This window comes from Ictalurus furcatus, chromosome 18, assembly GCF_023375685.1.
Source record: "Ictalurus furcatus strain D&B chromosome 18, Billie_1.0, whole genome shotgun sequence".
In the NCBI taxonomy this organism is placed as follows: Eukaryota; Metazoa; Chordata; class Actinopteri; order Siluriformes; family Ictaluridae; genus Ictalurus; species Ictalurus furcatus.
Window position 1 is genome coordinate 13,281,843 of NC_071272.1, and position 23,993 is coordinate 13,305,835.

Consider the following 23,993-nt stretch of genomic DNA (forward strand, 5'->3'; position numbering starts at 1 on the left):
CGTGCGCATGCTGGTTGATTTCCAGAACTTAGCCAGAGCGACATCTTATGGGTTTTTGCAGACTGACACACAAGTATGAATAGGGAACTTTTGATACAACATCTGAATATTGGGTGCGCTGTTGTCTGAAATACAATATGTTGTGTTACAAAAAAGACCAATGGAGGCTGACATGACTTTTACAAACCATGTTATGGTAGCGAACTAACTTCTGACTACAGCCATAATCCCAAATTAGCTATATTACACACGACAGCTAGCCACAGAATGTAAATTTGTAAACACAGATTTGTTAATACAGAATATCCAGCCTTTACAGATTCATCAGTGTGTGACTTGGACATCAGAAGATAAAACAATAATATACTTTGTTTTATTAATTCAGATGAATAGTTACTATACAGTGAAAGTCAAAAAATGCATCATAAATGTTGTAAAACTAGATTTGATTAGGTAAAAATAAATGCAAGTGAGGCCAGAGTGTCACAGAAGAATCGGTTCAAGTTAAGGTAGCTCAGTGAACAAGCATTTCGTAATACAGGCAGCAGGTTTTTCCACATTGCTTAAACTGCTTAAAGTTTCAAAAGCACAATCTTTGACATGCTTAAGATTTAAGTGCAGTGAAAAAGAAAAACATAGATCTATGTAAACATGGTAAGGGAGATCCACTGAAAGAAGAGAGACATAGAAAAGATGTAAGTTTTGTGTGATAATTGTAATTAAACTGAAATGTAATTTACTAATGACCAAGTGGACAAACCTGGGAGAAACTGAAGGACACCACTCCATCTGCATCTGTGTCCATGGTTTTAAATGTCTCTGTTGGGAGAATATAGTGCCGGAAAAAACATCAATAGAGGTCTCTATGTATTGATCTATCTACGTAGATAGATAGATAGGTAGATAGATATACTAACCTACATGTAATAAAACATGGATACATTTTGACATATTAAATAATGTTACCATATTTTATAACTGTCTTGTACTACAGCGCACTTGAATGCTTAAATGTAACTGATCACAAGGTATTAATTTATGTAGTAACATAGACACTTGTATGGCAGATGATAACTTCTAACCATCAATATGGTGGATTTTTCTGTGAGGAGACATTTATTTAGCATTTTGTGTAGGAGTGTCTAGTGTCAGTGTTTTGAACAGTAAAACTGTAACTTTCCAGTTAATCTATAACAATGCAAGCTGTATTTCTTGTCTTATTAACTTCAATAAAAAAAAAAAAAAAAGAGGCTGGTGAGGGAACAACTGTTACAATGCTGCTATATTGTGAGCCTGACATTCCACAACGTTGTATTTAATTGTGAATGGATAAAAAAAGTATGATGTGTCGTCCTTTAATAAATAAATCATTGTAATCAGGCAGATTGCTGTTATGTAAGAGGAATAAAACGTATTGTTATATGTGCATGACCACTCACTGAACATGCTCTCCAGGCGGATCAGACAAGTCACAAAGCTGTCAAAGTCCACATTCATGTCCTGCTTAGCATAACGCAAGATTATTAACTGGAAAATGTGGTTGGTCAGCTTGAAACCTGACAAATGAAACAGACATCTAAGCACTGTTCAGTTTTCCAATAATTACAATTATTATGCAATTCTCTATAATGAGTTGTTTGTACCTGCGGCTTCTAAAGCCAGACGCATTTCATAGGAGTTCATAGTGCCCGACTTGTCCAAGTCAAATTCTCTAAACACTGTCTAATATTTTTCAGTGTAGTCATATGCAAGAGAAGAAAACATTTAAACAAAGTGGATAAGTGCATGTTCAGTACAAGATGGAAAATCGGTTTGAGTTTTCATACAAGGAATAATAATTACTAACAAGATATTGTTTAATCTTCTCCCAAAGCACATGAAAATCTCTTAAGCCCAACCTTCCTTTGCCAGTTGTCTGCACAGACAATGTCAAGGCTATGTGTAGAATTTTTGCACTACAGTAGAGCTTCTACAGTGGTGAAATACTCAAAGTAATAAATATAAAAGCATAATTGGATATTGAGAAGTGAAAGGATACATCCAGGAGATTAATCATGCTTCTGCAGGCCTCCTTCTCAAAGCCATTTGTTTTTATGTCCTTGTCTATAAAGAGAAGTGAGAAGCTCCACTCAGTTATTAATTCAAAAATTAATCTCATTAGGATTTCCTGAAATCCAATATATACCACCAAATTCACAATCATTAGCACTTCTCAAGAGAAAAGACAAAATGAGCATATACAATATATTCCTGGGTTTAATTATGTGCAGATCCTGAGCTATAGCCTCTATCAAAAAATTATTCTGATGATAGTACAAATAGGTCAGGGACTATTATAAGCAAGGATTTGGTGCGAGTTGGTACAAGAATATATTTGTTTGGTATTTTCTTTAGTTCTGTATTGGAAAATTTAAATTGTATGTAAATTGACTATATATTTAGAGCTTGGTAAATGCTGCTAGCCACAGTTAAAGAGGTGCTAATGTAAAACAGTGTCCTACAATGCATGCCGAAGGATACACTTAAGGTTGCTTACGTTTGTTTACAACGCGGTTTAGAATCATCTGCAGCTTTGGTATATCAATCTCCATTTCCTACAGGCCAAGAGAGGAATATTGAAAAGGGGTTATAACGTCTTAGTAAATTCATGACTCAAAGACAGAAGTATACTTTCCTCTCCTTACCTTTCCAGCAAGCTTGACGAAAAGACCTTTAAATCCTTCATCAATCTCACTCTCCTGTAGTACGGGCTACAGTAGTCAAAAGTAGTCATTATGAATTATATAGCAGTTGTGTTGTTTTTTTATTTATTATTTTGAGTCCAAAATCTCAAATTGCTTTACATAGTACAGATAAAATGGTGAAACCAAGTAGACACGATAAAGCAAATTAATGAAACATTCTACAGTCATTAATGAAATATTTGTAAATCTATTAAAAAAATTAACAAGCTGTTTTTTAAAATACAAAAATCATATAAAAGACCCAATATGACTATGCTCAGGCCCAACTATTGAAGTATATATTTTTATTTAGCACCAATGTTTGTAAATCATAGATTAGAGGCAATATTAGAAACTGTTCCACCAACTAATCAGGTGATTAAAAGTAGTTAGTTAATCAAGTGCTTGGGATGGGTTAATATTAACAGTTAGCATCATCCAGAATATTAACATATCATCAAGATGGGCTTCAATTATTTTAAGCAGAGCTTAGCAGTCAATATAAAACTTTTTTTTTTTTTAAAGTACATTTTGAGAAGGTTAGCAGGCTTTGTGTGCGTTACCTCCTCTGGTAGATCTGCAGAAAGCTCATCATCAAGTTCCCTTCAAAAGAAAGACAGCACCTTTTTATTAGAATCTTTTTCCTCCATTTATAAGATAAATAATTATTCCTCTTTGCAAATATTGGACTTCATTTATGAAGCTGGACCAACCAAATGTAATAGTTTGTGGAAGGATTTACACAAGATATGTGTTATTGTATTATTTACGTAAATACAAATAGTTCTCAAACATTTGAGAGCTCCTGAGTTTGTGTAAATTGATACATAAGACTCACTAATGTAAACCTTGTTTGAGCTGCTTCAAATCAAATAACTGGCTTTAGTAACTGCAATGTTTTATATTTACTTGAAATAATGCAATCTAAAATAAATCAATAAATTAAGACAAATAATAACTAGCCATTTAATTAGGATAAAATAAATGACCCCCTGTATATAAAAGAAGGAAGTCAGCGTTTGTCTTTTGTAGATGACTTGCCACAGTGGTTGAGCTACATTGCTGCACTTTTTTACTAATAACTTTATGCACAATTTTACTAAATGCTTGATAAATGAGGCCCATAGTTATGGTTAACACTTGGTTCTTCTACATGTTCTTCAATGAATATCATGTTGACATAGATCACATATTTTGTAATTGTGTATTTAACACTGGCAGAAATGATAAATGAAATCACTCACTCAGATTCTGTGGCTTTTTCAGAGAAAACCCTCAACACAAAATTGCCCTCTTTGTTTGGTTCGAAGGTGGAGGGAACAATGATGTACTCCCCTGCAGGCAGACAGAAGCGTGAGCTCACCTCCCGAAGGTTGATGAACAGCTCGGAGCGAGCGCTGGACGTGTTCTTGAGAAAGAAGTCACGCTTCAGATGCACACCTGTGCTGCCCAGAAACTGCCAAGGACATACAGATCTCTCTGAGGATTTTTTTATTTCATGCAAATAGATTCCTCCTTTTCAAGTATCAACCTTAGCAAAACTTAATCCAGAGAACTGCACCAGAGCAGAACAGGCACTGACCTGACAGCATTAAGAACATCTCATGGATTACTCTAGATCATATATAGTTTCATTATTTTAGATGTGCATCAAACCCCATACCTCTTTGGGAACCTGTAAATGATTCAAAAATGAAAATTAGCAAGATAAAAACAAAAATGTACACAAATGCATAATTATTATCTAACCCATGATCTCAACAGCAACTGTTCAATCTCAGAACATGCCTGAATCTATAATCATCAGGGAAATAAGCACTGATACAGTATCTCACAAAAGTGAGTACACCCCTCACATTTTTGTAAATATTTGATTATATCTTTTCATGTGACAACACTGAAGAAATGACACTTTGCTACAATGTAAAGTAGTGAGTGTACAGCTTGTGTAACAGTGTAAATTTGCTGTCCCCTCAAAATAACTCAACACAGCCATTAATGTCTAAACCGCTGGCAACAAAAGTGAGTACACCCCTAAGTGAAAATGTCCAAATTGGGCCCAAAGTGTCAATATTTTGTGTGGCCACCATTATTTTCCAGCACTGCCTTAACCCTCTTGGGCATGGAGTTCACCAGAGCTTCACAGGTTGCCACTGGAGTCCTCTTCACTCCTCCATGATGACATCACAGAGCTGGTGGATGTTAGAGACCTTGTGCTCCTGCACCTTCTGTTTGAGGATGCCCCACAGATGCTCAATAGGGTTTAGGTCTGGAGACATGCTTGGCCAGTCCATCACCTTCACCCTCAGCTTCTTTAACAAGGCAGTGGTTGTCTTGGAGGTGTGTTTGGGGTCGTTATCATGCTGGAATACTGCCCTGCAGCCCATCTCTGCTTCAGTATGTCACAGTACATGTTGGCATTCATGGTTCCCTCAATGAACTGTAGTTCCCCAGTGCCGGCAGCACTCATGCAGCCCCAGACCATGACACTCCCACCACCATGCTTGACTGTAGGCAAGACACACTTGTCTTTGTACTCCTCACCTGGTTGCCGCCACACACACTTGACACCATCTGAACCAAATAAGTTTATCTTGGTCTCATCAGACCACAGGACATGGTTCCAGTAATCCATGTCCTTAGTCTGCTTGTCTTCAGCAAACTGTTTGCGGGCTTTCTTGTGCATCATCTGTAGAAGAGGCTTCCTTCTGGGACGACAGCCATGCAGACCAATTTGATGCAGTGTGCGGTGTATGGTCTGAGCACTGACAGGCTGACCCCCCACCCCTTTAACCTCTGCAGCAATGCTGGCAGCACTCATACGTCTATTTCCCAAACACAACCTCTGGATATGACTCTGAGCACGTGCACTCAACTTCTTTGGTCGCCCATGGCGAGGCCTGTTCTGAGTGGAACCTGTCCTGTTAAACCGCTGTATGGTCTTGGCCACCATGCTGCAGCTCAGTGTCAGGGTCTTGGAAATCTTCTTGTAGCCTAGGCCATCTTTATTTAGAGCAACAATTCTTTTTTTCAAATCCTCAGAGAGTTCTTTGCCATGAGGTGCCATGTTGAACTTCCAGTGACCAGTATGAGGGAGTGTCAGAGCGATGACACCAAATTTAACACACCTGCTCCCCATTCACACCTGAGACCTTGTAACACTAACAAGTTACATGACACCGGGGAGGGAAAATGGCTAATTGGGCCCAATTTGGACATTTTCACTTAGGGGTGTACTCACTTTTGTTGCCAGCGGTTTAGACATTAATGGCTGTGTTGAGTTATTTTGAGGGGACAGCAAATTTACACTGTTACACAAGCTGTACACTCACTACTTTACATTGTAGCAAAGTGTCATTTCTTCAGTGTTGTCACATGAAAAGATATAATCAAATATTTACAAAAATGTGAGGGGTGTACTCACTTTTGTGAGATACTGTATGCTGTACATAGGGGATCAAACCAGGGAGCTTGGAGCTGTGAGGCTAACCACTGTTCTACCATGCCACCACATTGGACTATTAAAAGTATAAATTTACACTTACAGGAACTAGACCATTTCTATTCCAACAATCATTAACTTATCTCAAAATGTTTTGGGCTACCCCTAAAGCACATCACATCACTAGTATATATAGTTTTCATCTTTATTATCACAGGAAACAATTTGTGCAAAGAACAGAAATCATGTTGACTTGAAAGTCACTTCTTGAAACTCACTCAGTCACTCAAAATATATGACTATGTCACTAAAATGACTTACTACAACCACTGAGAAGGACATTAGAATTTTCAATTCATCTCTCAGTAAGCGATTATCTACAGTTGCGTTAGATAAAGATTAGGTTGAAAAACACACTGAAGTATTCTTTTAGGAACTGTGATCCTCCAAGACTAGAGGTAGGCAACTGTGGTATTGAGCATCATACCAAAGCCTTGGCGAAGAAAATCCCTCTAATCTCCCATATGTTATATTACAAGATCCAAATTAGCTTCTTACCTCATAAATGGCATATCCAATCGTTTCCATGTCTTTGCCCTGTTGTCGTAACAGCCGCCGATCCTTCTGCATTAGTGCCACCAGAAAACTGCAGCCATCTTGGCCCTCAGTGTCTGGGTTTTTTAGTGCGATTTTATACTGGGGGTTGATCCAAAATGTTGCTGCATGCATAATAAAATATGAAATCCAAGGGCTAAATACTCTGTTTTAGAATCTACATAAGAAGCGTGACAATAAAGCGATATATGGATAAACTACAATAATGGACATAGTTAAGCCTTAGTACCTGGGTAGTTCCTGCAGCCTCCAGCCGTGCTGCCTCTCCTCCACTCTCCTGGGTACAGGGCCGAATTCCACTTCTTCAGCTCACTGCTTTGCAGTGCATCAGCTGTCAGATTACAGATCTCCAACCTGCTGAACTCCTTCATGAAATCATTGAATGACATCCTGTGGTATGAGGGGCGAGAAAGAGAAACTATCCAAATAAAAACAGTGACGTCTGAAAAATCTAATTTGATATTATTTTAATACAGTATCTATTTGTGAAATGTGGAATAAAATGCTGTTTGCACATATTCCACAGTGCTGTTGTATGATCAAATCTGATTTGTCAGAACATGTTGAACGTAGCTTTATCCTTTCTATAGTAACAACTAATTCACTGGGGCTTGTATGGTGAACAAACTACGTAAATTAACACTAATAATAAACAGATTAAATATGTGTTGCTACTTAACAAGAAAACCATATAATTGTTCATATTTTGAAGTTTTATGTTAGGAGATTAATTTAACATTCATGAAAGGAGTCTCCAATGTCAGTGCTTTCTAACAGTCAGTTAATTTTCTTTCGTGGGAAGGTCTTCAGAACAGAGGACTTTGTTATTTCTCAGGTTTCGCAGTAACATGACAAGCTGCATTGTTTTCTTAATAACTTCAAGGAAGAGAAAAAAAGAGAGGCGCATGATACATTACAGCTGCTATAATGTAAGTGATAACAGGAACTGACACTTCTCATGGCCATTCCACAACATAAATGTAACTAAAGATGGACAAAAAGCATGATGTTCATTAATAATATATATATATATATATATATATATATATATATATATATATATATATATTTCTATAATAACATGCCCAGTCATGTTTTATTCCCTACTTACTGATTTAACCTTTTTATGGCGGGTGAACTTCGTGTAAATTGCATCTTCCAACAAGACCATCGATTTAACTTCAAATTGACAATGCCTTAATTTACTATAGCATAATTAAACACTGATACTGCACCAGAACTCTCCATCTTCGCAGCAATTATGCATACGTTCCCTTAAGGAAGGGTCAATCCCATTCCACTCCTTGGAACTAAATGGGACAAAGCAGAGTTAATGACATCATTATCTATTTTTCTGTGACACCAGCTTCTTCACTTTTTATTGCACTTTATGTATCTTTATGTATTAATTTATTCTGCATTCTCACGTGTCACTCCAGGATCCAGTCCATTCCACCTCTCCCCAGGGGTTTCGGATGCGAAGCAGCTTTACAAGCTTTCCCTTAAATTCCACCTAACCAAAGGGAATTCAGAGATAAGTAACCAGTAAGCTTTGGTTATACCAGACAACAATTACCTTGCTCACCTCTTCCACTCCTGTAACAGAATAGGCATGGCCTTTCACAAGCTTTTTGAAGGTGACTGCCTCCATGTCAAAGAAACCTGTGATCTAAATGTGAGAATGTCTTTAGAAATCATTATTAATACAGAATCTCATATACACTGTATGTAAAGTAATGCATGTATATACTCACATCTATAGAGCAACCCATTAGAGATCCTCTTTCTACAGCTCTTCGGATGATGCTGAAGAGGTTGGCTGGAGCTTTCTTTAGTTCATACATTTCTGTAACACCACCGGTAAAATCCTCAAAACCTTCAGAGGTGCAGCCTCCAGAGAGTGCCTCATAACAACCATTTAACCTGTCACACACATGTACATATTTAATATACACTTTAATAGGAACACCTCTACCCCTGCTTATTCATGCAATTATCCAGTCAGCAAGCTCACCAGAACTGTATAGCTGAAAATTTAAAAAAACAAAACAACAAAAAAATCATCTTTAATTATCCAGTTACAGTGAGCCTGTGCCTAGACTGATTTCTGCTCTTGGTTGACAGCGGAGTGTAGCCAGATGTGGTCTTTTGCTGTTGTAGGCCATCCATCTCAAGGTTTCATGTGCTGTGCATACTGGGACGCGGTTCTGCTCACCACAGTTGTAAAGAGTGGTTATTTGAGTTACAGTAGCCTTTCTGTCAGCTCCAAAGAGTCTGGCCATTGTCATCTGACCTCTTTCATCAACAAAGCATTTCCACCCACAAATCTGTGTAGACTCCAACTCATCTGGCCCGAACAAACCATGCCATTGTCAAAGTCACCGATATCCCATTTTCCCCTATTCTGATGTTTGAAGTGAACAGTGTGAACTATAAAAATCTTAATCCCTCTTACTTGGCATATGCCTTCTCGACTAGTGCACTCCAGAACTCCGCCCCTTCAGCTGAGTGGACAAACAGAAGCTTCCCATCTCTGACTGGCAGCCGGTCATCAATCACTACATCTACCCAATCCCCAAACTGCCAAAACTGCAAGAGAGGAGTGAGAACACTGATTATTACATCAGGTCAACCAGAGTGAGACTAATAGTCCTTTTTATCCTGTTAGTTCATAATCATTCATATGCAAATCAGAAGACACTTTATTTGAAAAGCCAATGCATGATGTTGCTGCTGTGGAACATGGTATAAATCACATTCATACAATGCCATACAAATGACAGATCACTGCATAGAAAAACAATATCATGTACAGCAGGAACAATTATACTAGCTCAGTTAATAGGAGGTACTGTACATAGGACATTCAACATATTGCATATCATTGCTTCTGTCAGGTGGGAAGTTTGAGCTTTTTTGAACAATACTTTCACTCACTACTTTAAAACATGCTACTTTCCACATACTGCAATGCATCACATACTCTTTCTAGGTCATTGTCACGTCTCGAGACGTAACGAAGATAGGGACGGATGCAAATGCAGTTTTACGGTTTTATTGAAGAGAGACACAGGCAGGTAAATCCAAATCGTAATCCACAAACGTAATCCAGAAACATGCAAAGGTCAGGCGATCGGCAAACAAGCATAAACTGGGCAAGGCAGGAATCAATGTCATGGTCACGGAAAACAGGGTCGAGATACAAAACAAGAAACATATAACAATAGCTAGGGACTGGGAGAGGAGAAACCAGCGTGAACTAAATCTAACGTTTAACTTAAATAACTCTAACAAGCAACCTAACATGGATATTGACTATGACTATGACTATGACTATCTATGGTAACGTAACGAATGGAATGGAATGGAATGGAATGGAATGGAATCTAAACTAAACTTATCTTATCTACTATTCCACGCTGTGTGCTGGGAGGCGCGCGGTATATATACAAACCTAATCAGCGTCAATTGCTGACGGCTGACACCAATCTAGACACACGTAAAACAACAGCCAATGACAGAACAGGGAGGAGACATAACAGAAACATACCAAAAGCACGTGTCCAATGTACACAATGTCACGATTGTCAACAAACGAGAAGCAGGTGCTCGCGCACCTTGCTCGTGCACGCGCGCCCACATGCTCTCCAGCGCGCTGCTTAAAGGGGAGACCGTGACAGTCATGATGTGACTTTTTTTCAAGATAGCTTCAATTGGTTCAATAAAAAAAACTAAAAAACAAACAAACATATTAACCAAAAATAACACATTATGTGCTTTGGGAGATAATTAGGCTCCCATGATTAACTGTAGATTAACGTCTGCGTATATTCATAACCCTAATGAAAATATTGAATTATTTCTAACGCATATTTCTGAAGAAAATATTGAAGTATTTCTAATGCATCCTGTCCAGACAGTCTCAGAGATAGCTCATGGGTTTGGAAAGCATGCCATAAATTCACTGGATTGCTTTGCCAATTTTTCACAACAATATTATTTCACGGCACAGCTTGGATATCACTGCAGGGTTTGTAGTTCCAGAAGATCTCAGGCTTTGTTGCTGAAGACTAGATGAGGTCTACAAACAGCTAACACCACACAATACAACATTACTCCCCAATTCAATAATCATCCAGTGCTGTTAGTCAAACACAGTATACCATCATAGAACATAGTCAAATATAGTAGACCATCATTTCTTCAACAACTGCTGACCCCCACATGATTGGTTTTACCACAAGTCTCAGTGAACAATCCATGCTGTTTTATTCAGATGACTGAGTCTAAATAGGCTGAACAGGTTTGTGAAACAGACCCATGTATGCTACTGGAATTTGACAGGAGGGCGCAAGCTCTGCCCGGCCCGGTTGAGTTGTAGGCAATTGGGTATCTGTTTTCCCCATAAATAATCCCTGTAAATATAGCCAACAGTGAGGGGGGTGGTTTGAAATGCTGTATATGCAGTTCTACTGAATGCTGCTCTGGGGGATGGGAAGGAAAAGGCCATGCAGTAAAGCAGTAATTTTTTGCCCTGATGTTAGCAGAGGGACCAGAAATTATCGCATATTCACATTAGTAATAGAGGTCTTGCTGACTTTTAATGTGACAAATTGTGACATGATACCTGGAAGTGAAAGATTCCAGCATATTGTTGATGGAAGCTCTGGCCATGAGGTACCACACGGCGAAGCAGTGGCTCATTCAGAGTAAGACATGCAATGGCCGCCAGCAGCCAACAGTCCCCTGAGTCAGAAAGTGATAGTTAGCAAGAATGAAAGAGAAATATTTGTCTGGTTACTAATAAAGATATGTTACAAAAACAAACACTGCTGCTCATGTTGAGTCACAGGGCACCATAACACACTCGGAGAAAAGCAGTATCTTCCCTCTTCTGCATACATGAGCTCACAGATGCCCATGATTGGCTAGTATAATAGTGATTGACAGGGAAGAGAATATGCTAACCCTCCTACCCACTATGGCCAGTCTTGCTGTGGCCTCACCTGGAGTCAAACTTGCAATCTCCAGATGATAGGGATAAACATTTTTCTCTTGTGCCACTTGGGAGTCAAAAGCTAATTTTTATATATTGTTATGCAATGGATGTAGTTTGTTTCTTAATTTTTCTGGTCCAGAAATGATCTCCACTCCCATAGAGCTGCTCATCTTTGCCCCTTTTCATTAAAAGGCAACTTATATGGCAGAGTTTCAACAGACGAAGTGGTATTAGTTGAACTGGAAAAGAAAGTTAGTCAGTTTTTTCAATGTTATTGCAGTACACCTTTCATACAGCAAAAAAAGACAAACGATTCCTTTAACTCTTACAGCTGTGAATTAAGTAATTTTTGCATTTTTGCCTTAAGAAAAAAAATCTTCCACTTCTTTCTAATCATATTGTTCAGCTAAAACATTCTTTCCGTCCCTACTGAATGCAGGGTTGTACCTAGAGCTCCTTGGCAGATGTCCGTGCGAGTGGCTCCATCTACAATGAAGTGTGGGTCAGTACAGAACTCCTGGAGTGCACAGAGAAGACCTATGGGTCAGACAGGGCACAGAAGTGACTGGAATATCTATGAGGTTTGTAGGTGTTTGGATGTAAACTGTAGAAGATGGCAAAAGAGCCTCCACAGGTAAGCAGCTTGTGAGAGGCTTGCATACTACAGACTCTCACCGTGGGTCTCATCCAGCAAACCCCTTTGGTTTTGGCAGAGCCGGGTGCCAACTCCCTGAATCCTAGTGCGGAAGGTTTGGCTGGGAAGGTTTCATCCTCATATAAACGGCCACTCTGGAGGCAGCTGGCACGCAAAGACTCAAAGTCTTGACCGAGGAACTTCAGAGCCCTATCATTCTGACCAAGACCTTCATTGCGGTCCCACTCACTCCTCAGTCGAGCAGCTACTCCGGTGGCATATATAGGTTCCATGGGTCAGTAGCTAGTAATTCTGAGAATAGCATGGAAACTGATTAGAGATTCAGGAATTTAATGTCTTAACATTGATATAAGTAAACAAATTCTTATTACTAATAATAAATTCAATGCACAATCTCATGCATAACCTCAATATGATTTCCTTTTGTTATGTATGTCACATTTATTTGGAATAATTCAAGGAAGAATTTACAAAAAAAAAAAATATTGGAGTGTTAAAACAGATATGTGGATAAAATATTGTTTCCAGTACACAGGACATTAATGGATACTCTCTCAGAAATGAAAAATTAACTAGTAGACATAACTAATACTACTTAATTGAAAAATGCCTACCTTTAGATCTCTAGTTCTGATATTCTTGATAGCACTCTCCAGTTGACATTAAAAAGCATGGATTTTGCTTATCTTTAATCAGGGTAGTTTATTTTCTGTATAGCCAGAGCTGTCCCAAATGCCAAGCCTGCTGTGTCCTGTACCAGTGGTGCTAAAAAAAACAAGCCTGAGTGAGTTGCTGGGTTGCCAGATTTGATCAACTCCCTTTCTGTGATTTATGTTTAAAGCCTCCTAATTCAGTTTTAATTGCAACCCAAGTTACAGATTTGTTTTCTACAGCCCATTACTATTTGTAATCAGTTTGATTAAAAAAAAAAAATTATCTAATTGAGCTGTATGTTTCAATCTGGCATCGTTATGCAAGCCGTCAGCTCTGCACTTCATGGGTTGGGCAACTGCAGTGAGGAGGAGCTGTGAGCAGACTGCAGACCAGTGGGCGTGTCTTTCAGCAGCCTTTTAGACACACCCTTCAGACTATTCTGGGTAAGCTCCAGCGGGTAGGTTTCCTCTTCAGTTCTTCTATCTCACAAAAGTAATTAAAGTAAAGTCACTGTGAGTAATCTTTCAAACATGCACAACAGTAGGAATATGAATTCATATATTGAGGATTTTTTTTATTATTTCCACAGTGTGTAAGCTTTCTTGCTGATAATAAAACAAATTCCCAGCACATGATGCATTTCTGAAAGTCTTAAGGTGTTATCTACCTACAGTGGGGGAAATAAGTATTGAACGCATCAACATTTTTTTCAGTAAATATATTTCCAATGAGGCTATTCACATGAAATTTTTACCAGACTTTTGATATTCACTCAAGAAATCCACACATATAAAGAAATCCAAACATTAAAGTCCATGAATGAAGTTATGTGTGATAAAGTGGAATGACAGGAAAAAAGTATTGAACAAGCTAAGTGGAATTTATTTAATACTTAGTGAAGAAGCCTTTGTTTGTAATGACGCTTCAAGACGCTTCCTGTATGAGGAAATTAATCGGCCGCAGTATACAGGTGTGATTTTGGCTCATTCTTCTAAACATATTGTCTTTAAATCTTGTTCAATTGGATTCAAGTCAGGTGATTGACTGGGCCATTCTAACGCCTTGATTTCTTTTCTCTGAAACCAACTGAGAGTTTCCTTTGCTGTATGCTTTGGATACACTGGAATTCTTTGGATCGTTGTCCTGCTGGAAGGTCCACCCATTTTCATCATCCTGGTGGATGGCAGCAGATTCTTCTCAAGACTCTCCTAGTAAAGGGCTCCATTCATTGCTCCTTCAATTATATGAAGTCTGCCAGTACCATGTGATGAAAAACAACCCCAGACCATGATGCTTCCACCTCCAAACTTCACTGTTGGTATAGTGTTTTTAGGGTGATGTGCAGTGCCATTTCTTCACCAAACATGGTGTGTAGTATGACAGCCAAAAAGTTCAATTTTGCTCTCATCTGACCAGACTACACTCTCCCAGTATTTCATAGACTTGTCCAAATGAGTTGTAGCAAACTTTAAATGAGCTTTGACGTGCCTTTTCTTTAGTAATGGAGTCTTGCTGGGTGAGTGTGAGCAGTGGAGTGCATCACCTATTGTTTTCTCTGTGAAGATGGCACCTGCTGCCTCCAAGTGTTTCTGGAGCTCTTTCTGAGTGGTCCTTGGTTCTTAGGCTACTCTGACTATTCTTCTGACTCCCTGGTCAGAAATTTTGCAAGGAGCTCCTGTACATGGTTGGTTGATGACAGAGTGATGTTGCTTCCACTTGTGGTTAATGGCCCCAATGGTGCTTACTGGAAGATTCAGAAGTTTTGAAATACATCTGTATCCGATTCCATCAATATGTTTCGCAACAATAAGGTTGCGAAGGTCTTGGGAGAGCTCTTTGCTTTTACCCATCATGAGATGTTTCTTGTATGACACCTTGGTAACGAAAAACCTTTTTATAGACCATCAATTTACTAACCCAAGTGATATTAATTATTTATGGATTTCAGCTGGTTCCTTACCTTACCTTGCCTTGGAGAACTGCTTTTTCTTAGTGTGTTCAATACTTTTTTCCTGTGTCATTCCACTTTATTGCACATAACTTTATTTATGGACTTCAATGTTGTGAATTCTTTATTTTTTCAGATTTCTTCATTTAATATTGATGTCTGGTGAAAATTTCATATGAATAGCCTCATTGGAAATATATTTACTGAAAAAAAAACTGAAAATGAAAAAAAAAAAACTTTTTTCCCCACACTCTATGTGGAAAAATAAATGTTTACACCATATTTAAAAGAAGCATGGTTTACCCATTTGTGAAAAACTGACTGAAACTAATTTTTAATGACATGTTTGGGGATTTGGTACACATATTTCCAATGGTGTAGGTCCGTACTTTCATTTTCAATTACATGTTTAAAACTTTGATATTATTAATGACAAAAAAATTTATGACATAAAAAAAATCTAATTTCAATGGCAAGATTTGATATAATCTTCTCCAAACTCATCATCAACATATTCTAATATTATATGAACACATCCCATCCCATCCCAACCCTAGTCCCCCTTTGCTTTTATAATAACCTCCTCTCTTCTGGGAAGGCTTTCCATGAGATTTTGGAGCATGGCTGTTGGAATTTACCCATTCAGCCACGAGAGCATTAGTGAGGTCGAATGATGTCGAATGAAGAGGGGTGCATATGGTGTTCCAATTCATCCCAAGAGTGTTCAGTGGGATTACGGTTAGGGCTCTGTGCAGGCCACTCCAATTCTTCCACACTAACAATATCTTCACTGAGCTCGCTTTGTACACAGGGGCAACAGTTTGGATAAGAAACACATATGGATGTGACACTCAGGTGTCCACAAACTTTTGTCCATTTAGTGTATATAGTATATAGTTATATAATATGCTGCATATTAGCACTAAATAGTAAGTAAGATTCTATTTTTTGATCTCTTGTAGGGCACGGTGGCTTAGTGGTTAGCACACTTGCCTTGCACCTCCAGGGTTGAGGGCTCAAAACCCGCCTCCGCCCTGTGTGCACAAAGTTTGGGTGTTCTCCCCATGCTTCGGGGGTTTCCTCCAGATACTCTGGTTTCCTCCTCCAATCCAAAGACACGAGTTGTAGGCTGATTGGCATTTCCAAACTGTCTGTAGTGTGCGTACGATAAGTAGTACAGAAAATGGATGGATCTCCAGTAGTAACTACATTATTACTCAGTATTTTTAAAAAATAAAGATAAAAACAATCTCTTATATGAACACAGAACAATAAGTAAAGTCTCTGCATACTACATTTTTTTCTTTGTACTCTCTCTGGTTCTGATACATCTGTATAATGTATCCTGGTTAGAATTGGGTTAGAAGAAGGCAAGAGTAAATTGTAAATCTGTGACATGGCCTGTGTATAGCCAGTGTTACAGACAGTGAAAATGTATGTTCATTAGCAATTATTAGGAGAAATGTAAAATGTTGGAACCTATCATTACTTTATTTAAATTACTTTTGCTTAGAGTATGCATTTTATTCTTGATTAATTGTAATATACTTTATGATCTATGATTTAATGTAAATTATATTTATTGTAACACAACAATGCAAACATCTATTTCAACAAAATCACCCAGGCCACAGATATGCTAATGAAAGGTTTCATGAGATGTCTGCACATTGCCCATCTGATATCTAAGGTTCCAAAATTTTGACATTTTACATTCAAGGGGCTTCAGCGGCTCCCTTAAGTCCTTTAGCCTCAACTCCGGGTGTAGAATGTGAGAACAGAGCATCACAGAGTTCATTAATATGTTTTGTTTCCACCTAACACCAAATGACTGGAAATTGAAGAAAAGCAGTTCCCCTGCAAACATGGAATGCTCAGAAGAGAAAAAAACTGCAGTGTGGATAATGTGAAGTGTTCTGAAGATTAGATTAGTTGTGGTGCAGGTTATTATAGAAGTAACGGTATCAGTCATTGATGGGCCTATGAGATAATGGCTGGGCGTATAAATAGATAGTCTGGGCATCAAAACATATGGTTTGGAAAACAGGCTCATTTCAGATTTTTCCCCACTAGGGGGCAATAGTAGGCTACAGTATAGTGTGACGGTCACCTGACAGTACAGCCCCATGTGACCGAAATCTCACAAATCTCTCAGTACAACCAGGAGAGTACAGAGAGAAAGAGATAGTGAAGTGGTTTCTGATATTCCATAACTTTAAGGGTCACGTCCTTACCTGAGTAGGTGTCAATGTCTGTGGCACACGTCATTGAGATTAAATGCCATACCATGAAAGTCAAAAACATGCCAGATTAGAACAAAGTGGAATAACCAGCACATCTACTACACTAAGGATCAAATATTCCCCATCTGTTACTGAACAGGTCAATATGAACACAGTACTGTACTGCTTGACTACTCTCCTGGGTTATTCAGTTCATGTGCTGCTTAAAGCCCTGTGCTAAAAATACCTAGATACGTTTTGCCAAACAGAACAAATATGTACTTATGCTGTCAAGTAGGTCTGTTGTGGTGAGAGTAAGAATGGTTGAACATATTTCCCCCCAGTGTTAAATACCTCGTTAATCAGCCTAGTTTAATCGCCTTTCCTTTGCAACACCTGCACACTTGATAACTCTAATCTCTAAATTGCAATTTTGCACACATTCTGTAATTGCACCCACACTATGTCGACATGCAAAATTTATCTACCTCTACACATTGTGTGATTGCTGCTCTGTGCAACTGCTAAAAGTAGAGCAATGTGCAATTTTATATGTAAATTGTATACTGTCAATGTGAACTCCCAACCTATAATTTACGTAGCCTACTCAGCCCATGCACTTTGTATGTGTAGGTTGTGCTTTGTTTGCTGTCATATGCATAGGCACTATTACAACCCCAATTCTAAAAAAGTCGGGACACTGGGTAAAAAGTAAATAAAAACAAAATGCAATGATTTGCAAATCTTATAAACCCGTATGTTATTCTCAATAGAACATAGACAACATAAAATGTTTAAACTGAGGAAATGTACCATTTTAAGGAAAAATAAGTTAATTTTGAATTTGATGGCTGCAACACGTCTCAAAAAAGTTGGGACGGGGCAACAAAAGGCTGGAAAAGTAAGTGTTACTAAAAAGAAACAGCTGGAGGAACATTTTGCAACTAATTAGGTTAATTGGCAACACATCAGTAACATGATTGGGTATAAAAAGACTATCTTAGAGAGGCAGAGTCTCTCAGAAGTAAAGATGGGATGGAATCTGGATGGAAGCATATGTTGCTATAAAACCTGTATATACCTTTCAGCATTGATGGTACCTTTCCAGATGTGCAAGCTGCCCATTCCATAGGCACTAATTCACCCCCATACCATCAGAGATGCAGGCTTTTGAACTGAGTGCTGATAAAAAGCCAGATGGTCCCTCTCTTCTTTATTCCTCTTTAGTATAGAGAAGTGTTTTTCAACCTTTTTTGAGCCACGGCACATTTTTTACATTGGAAAAATCTTGCGGCACACCACCAACCAAAAATGTTACAAAATGACACTCTATAGCCTAATACAGTATATATCATTACAATATAGTTTCTCAATTTATTTATACTCACTCAGTGTGCAACCTGGGCCTGTTTAGATGAACACAAAGCCGATATCCTGGCAGGAATTGAAGAAAGACACACACAAAGCTCTTCTTCAACAGCTCTCACTCTCTCTGTTTTTAGTTTTTATTGCAATTAGGCTAGAAAAGCTCAGCTCACACAGATATGTTGTGGAAAATGGGAGCAATGTCAAAACAGCTTTGTTGGCCAGAATGTTGAATTCCTTGCCAGCAGTCAACCAAAAACTGTCCAAAGGAAGATCAGCAAATCTTAGCTTTAAACCACGATCTTGTTTCAGTTCAGTTAGTTCCTCTGCTCCTGTAAAGTCATGTCCTTTCCAACATCTGATGCTGAGCGGTATGGGTCCCTAACCCAGTCAAGGCATTCAGTGGAGGCTGAAGAGAAATAAAATGACAACTTCTCCTCAAGAGTTTTCAAATGTTTACCTATTACCTTGCACAGTGCAGCAATGTCCATCCATCTTCTATACCACTTATCCTTCCTTCAGGGTCACGGGGAAACCTGAAGCCTATCCCAGGGAGCATCGGGCACAAGGCTGCAGCAGTGTGATCTTGCCATTTCTCTATGAGTGGGAACATCTCAAGGTTGGCACTTGTTGCACATGTTGTTGCCAGAGGTGCACCTTTAAACTGAATCCATTTATTTGATCTGTGCTTGTAAGCAGGATTTCATTTCCTGGGGGGGTGACCCCCCCAATGTTGAGGAAATACCAATCTGTCCCCGCTAATATACAGTAGAAAATATTTTCTATATGTCCCCCTTTAATGAACCCTGCCAACTGATCTGTATTTTCTTCATCTATTCTATTTATTTATGCCTATTCCTTTTTAATATATTTCCGTTTGTTAAGGAAAATCGGTGTGTGCCCCACCTCCAATTGTACACTTGGTTGCGCCCATACTCAACGTAAATTCATTGATATATTTTAGCAGCTCAGTCTGTAAGAAATGGAGACAGCAGCCATGTGGAGAAAAGTGCAGCAGAACATACGAGCTTTTTTCAGACAGTAAGTAACTAGATACCTAAATAATAGGTAACCTTAGCTTAGTATAGAAGGCATCATACCATGGCTTGGTTTGTTCTTAAGAACGTCAATTAACGTTTGATATTTGCACACCCACGAAGTAGGCTAATCTAATGTCAGTTCCAGTTTTTGACCATTAACGTTACATTCACTTGTATATCCTCCCGCCGAGTTCGCTGTGAACCCTCACGTTGTGACAGACTGTTATAAATGCGAGTGAAAGTGAAGAAAATTGCACAGCATTTCGTTCCTTTACACTACATTTGGGCTAAGGACAACTAAGTGGACCTAACCCCCCCATGTCCATACCATGGTTACGCCACTGCTCACGGTCCAAAAAACAGTGCGTAACAATAAGATCTGGGTTTCTTTCCTTCACTCTGCTAACGAAGCCTGTGATGCGCCTGACCAGGGCTGCAGCTCCATCAGTGCAAACACTTGTGCAATTTTCCCACGTAAGTCCGCCCTGGTCAAGATATTCCGATGTGACCCGAAAAATTTCCTGTTGTTTTTTCTGGCAGTGCCTTGCAAAATAGGAAGTTTTCTCTAATGGCATCTCCATCCATAAAACGCACATTGGCTGTTTCTGTGTTTTCATGCAGGTGAATAAAATAGTCCATCGGCTTGTTTTGAAGTGACAGGTGTTTCGTTTTGAGATGGCGTTTAAGCTTGCTTGGCACCATGGTGCTGTTGGACAGCTTCTCGGCACACACCAAGCGTAATGGACTCGGTGTCGTCTCATCCCCGGTGAAAGTAAATCCGAACGAAAGATAGCTTTCGCTGTATTGCCTCGAGCTCACCATCGTTGCTTTCTTTTTACCACCACTCATACTAGGGCCTTCACTTGGGTCAGAATCTTGTCCAGGGCCCAGTTCGGAGTTTGCTTTTTTCCTTTTTAAAAACTTCTCCATCACTGTCACCACGACCTGTTGCATGCATCACTAATTCTCTTGTCTCTAAGAAGGAACGAGGCAATTAGCTACCTGCTGCCACCTGAACGAATATTACATTACTCTGCCAGTCACTATATATTACAGCACAGATGACAATAGACAATGGCATATTATTTGCAGAAAATAGTTAATAAATGTTAATTTTTTTAAAAAAAGAAATTTTTTTAAGACTAATTAAGTGAAATTGGAAAATTTCTCATGGCACACCTGACGATCTCTCACGGCACACCAGTGTGCCGCGGCACAGTGGTTGAAAATCACTGGTATAGAGGATGAGGCACCCACGGTTTCCAAAAAGAATTTAAAATTTCAATTCGTCTGACCAGAGAACAGTTTTCCACTTTGCCTCAGTCCATTTTAAATGAGCTTTGTCCCAGAGAAGACGGCGGCATTTCTGGATCATGTTCCCATATGGCTTCTTCTTTGCATGATAGAGTTTTAACCAGCATTATGTTTTCTGTGTTCTATTGTGAATAACATATGGGTTTATGAGATTTGCAAATCATTGCATTCTGTTTTTATTTACATTTTACACAGTGTCCCAACTTTTTTGGAATTGGGGTTGTATAGAAGAAGAAGAAGAAGAAGGAGAAGAAGAAGAACCCTTTATTTGTCACATATACATTACAGCACAGTGAAATTAATTTCTTTGCATATCCTAGCTTGTTAGGAACCGCAGGTCAGAGCACAGAGTCAGCCATTATATGGCACAACTGGAGCAGAGAGGGTTAAGGGCCTTGCTCAAGGGCTCAAAGCTTGAAACCCCTAATCTTCTGATCAGAAACCCAGATACTTAGCCATATAGCAGCAGCAAGAGCAACAACAATGACAACAACAACAAAAGAATACCTGAAAGCCTACCACAGTTAGGGTTTGTCAAGAGCAGTTTTCTGACCTCAGACCACATGAACATTTATATGAGGTATGCTGGAGAAACATAACGAGTGAAAATGTTTCTAGGCAGTTTTCTAGACAACATCCTACCATGCTCTTTGAAATGCGTAAAATGGCTGAGCAGGCCCTGTTGACCCTGATTTTGGATCAAAATGGCAAAAAATGAAAATTAGCTTAGGATAATTTTCATAAATTCACATTTATAAATGATGATTAATGTACACTGTCCCTTTTTGAAACAAACAAACAAATAAGTAAGTAAGTAAGTAAGTAAGTAAGTAAGTAAGTAAGTAAGTAAGTAAGTAAGTAAATAAATAAATAAATAAATAAATAATACAGTGCCTTTTATAACTAATCTCCTCCTTGACCTTTTTCACATTTTGTAGTGTTACAACCTGGAACTGAAATGGGCCTAATTGTGATTATATGGCATGAATATACAGGAAATAGCTTATAATATTGCTGTGGGAGGAGAAATTGATTTGCTAAATTATTTACAAATAAAAATAGTAAAAGTGTGACTGTTAGGTGTGAATACCCTAAATTAATTCTAGTGTAACCAGTTGCCATCAGAAATCCCATACTGTTATTAGTTGAATATAAAATAAGTGGCAATAAGTGAGCTTGAAAGAGGGTTATTTATTGCTCTTTGAAGAGGGCATGGATGGCAGGAGCTTCAGGCACAAAGACTGCTCAACTAGCAAGTGTTTCAATAAAACAATGACTAAAATGACATCTGTATTTAGATCTATGGAAAAGACATCAGGGCTGGAATCTGTAGTGCACATTAAATGAACATAAAGCTTGTGCAAAAGCGTGACATGTAAAGGAAAACAGAAGAGTAACTGAACAAGTAACTGAGAATGTCAATGCAGGATGTGATCAGACTTTCAGCAAAAACAATCCACTGACAACAACATGTAGAGAGATATTATATTTGCCATTACATAGACAGATGGAGATTTAGAAGTTGGTGAACAACCACAAGAACTGGTATAGAGATGTGGGGGGAAAAGTAATCTGGCCAGCTGAGTCATTCTTCATAAGCTTGACAAGTGGATGATTATTCATGTGTGGTGTCCACCAGGCGTGAATGCTTGATCCTTACAGTGAGGGGGTTCGGTGGCTATGTTATGCTGTGGGAGGCATTGTGCTGGTATGGTTTTGGTCCACATGTTATCTTAGCGAGCAGGATCACTACAAAGCAATACAAATACAAAAACATTTCTATCCTGATGGGAATGGTCCCTTCCAGGATGACTCCACCCCCATCCACAGGGCAGAAGATCTCACTGAATGGCTTGATGAGAATGAAAATTATATAACTTACCTGTTATGGCCTTCACAGTTACCAGATCTCAACCCAGTCGAACACCTATGGGAGATTTTGGACTGATGTGTTAGACAGCGCTCTCCATCACCATAATCAACACATCAATTTACAGAATATCTTTTGGAAGAATGATGTTTAACCATCCAGTACAGATCCATCACAGCTTCTAGTGGCCTGATTCCTTACTAACACACTATGTTGTTTTATTTTCTTTCATTTATCGCTCATCTCTATATATGATGGATGGACTTTATTGATCCCCAATGGACAGTTTGGATTGTATTCTGTAAAGATGAAAATTGTATCCCTGAAACACAAAATGTTTTTCAGACGTGATGTAACTTAATCTGCTTTTCTCGTTACAGAGTATGAGCAAGAGATAAAGGGATGGAAACAGCATTCTGGTTGCTGCAGCCATTAGAGACACATCAGTAGAGAGAGAGAGAGAGAGAGAGAGAGAGAGAGAGAGAGAGAGAGAGAGGTGGGACTCTCAGACTGTATCTCATCTGAGCTTTCCTGCTGTTATGAGCATAAGTATGCATAGTATTTAATGATTTATATGTACACAATAAGGCCAAAAGTATGCAGACACCAGACTTTCACACCCATATGTGGGCCTTACCAAAACTGTTTCCACAAAGGTAGAAACACAGAATTGTCTAGAATGTCTTTGTATGCTGTAACATTAAGATTTACCTTCACTATAATTACAGGGCTGAGCCCAAACCTGTTCCAGCATGATGCAATGCCCTTTTGCCCAAAGCAAGCCCTCATCGAATTTGTAATGGTTTTAAAAGTTATAATGGGAATTGTATTGGTTTTAATGGAAACTGTAATGGTCCCTTTACTGGTAATTTGTTGCCTTCTATTGGTTGCATGCTATGTTTAGTGCATACCACTAGACATAATGGTTAGCTGATGGTTTATAGTGGTTTGTAGTGGAAACCTTTAGAATTTCTATGATGGTTTCTATGATGGTTTCTACTGCATCTGCACCGCTTCATGCTCGAGCTTTTGAGGATTCCTTAAAGAAGCTCTCGCGCTCCTTTAACCAGAGGCGGCGCTGTTCTGTGTGATCGGAGAGAGACAGATTTCCGCCTTCCTGCGGCTAAAAAAGCTTCACTTGTCAAA

The 23,993-nt window shown here is 38.8% G+C and overlaps 1 protein-coding gene across 1 annotated transcript; it reads right to left on the reverse strand.

The window, feature by feature from the left end:
- Positions 1-587: 587 nt before the first annotated feature.
- si:dkeyp-50d11.2 (calpain-1 catalytic subunit) lies at positions 588-13,339 on the reverse strand. The gene is made up of 22 exons (XM_053648732.1): positions 13,049-13,339; positions 12,455-12,725; positions 12,227-12,296; positions 11,408-11,526; positions 9,236-9,369; positions 8,535-8,703; positions 8,366-8,449; positions 8,208-8,293; positions 8,016-8,090; positions 7,010-7,170; positions 6,724-6,884; positions 4,387-4,398; positions 3,968-4,179; positions 3,287-3,326; positions 2,685-2,750; positions 2,537-2,594; positions 2,039-2,103; positions 1,847-1,915; positions 1,644-1,722; positions 1,440-1,556; positions 761-819; positions 588-668 (listed from the first exon to the last, which is right to left on the reverse strand). Exons 2-22 carry the CDS (start codon positions 12,704-12,706, stop codon positions 642-644), a joined length of 2,115 nt encoding a protein of 704 aa, XP_053504707.1. The 5' UTR covers positions 12,707-12,725; positions 13,049-13,339; the 3' UTR covers positions 588-641.
- Positions 13,340-23,993: the final 10,654 nt, after the last annotated feature.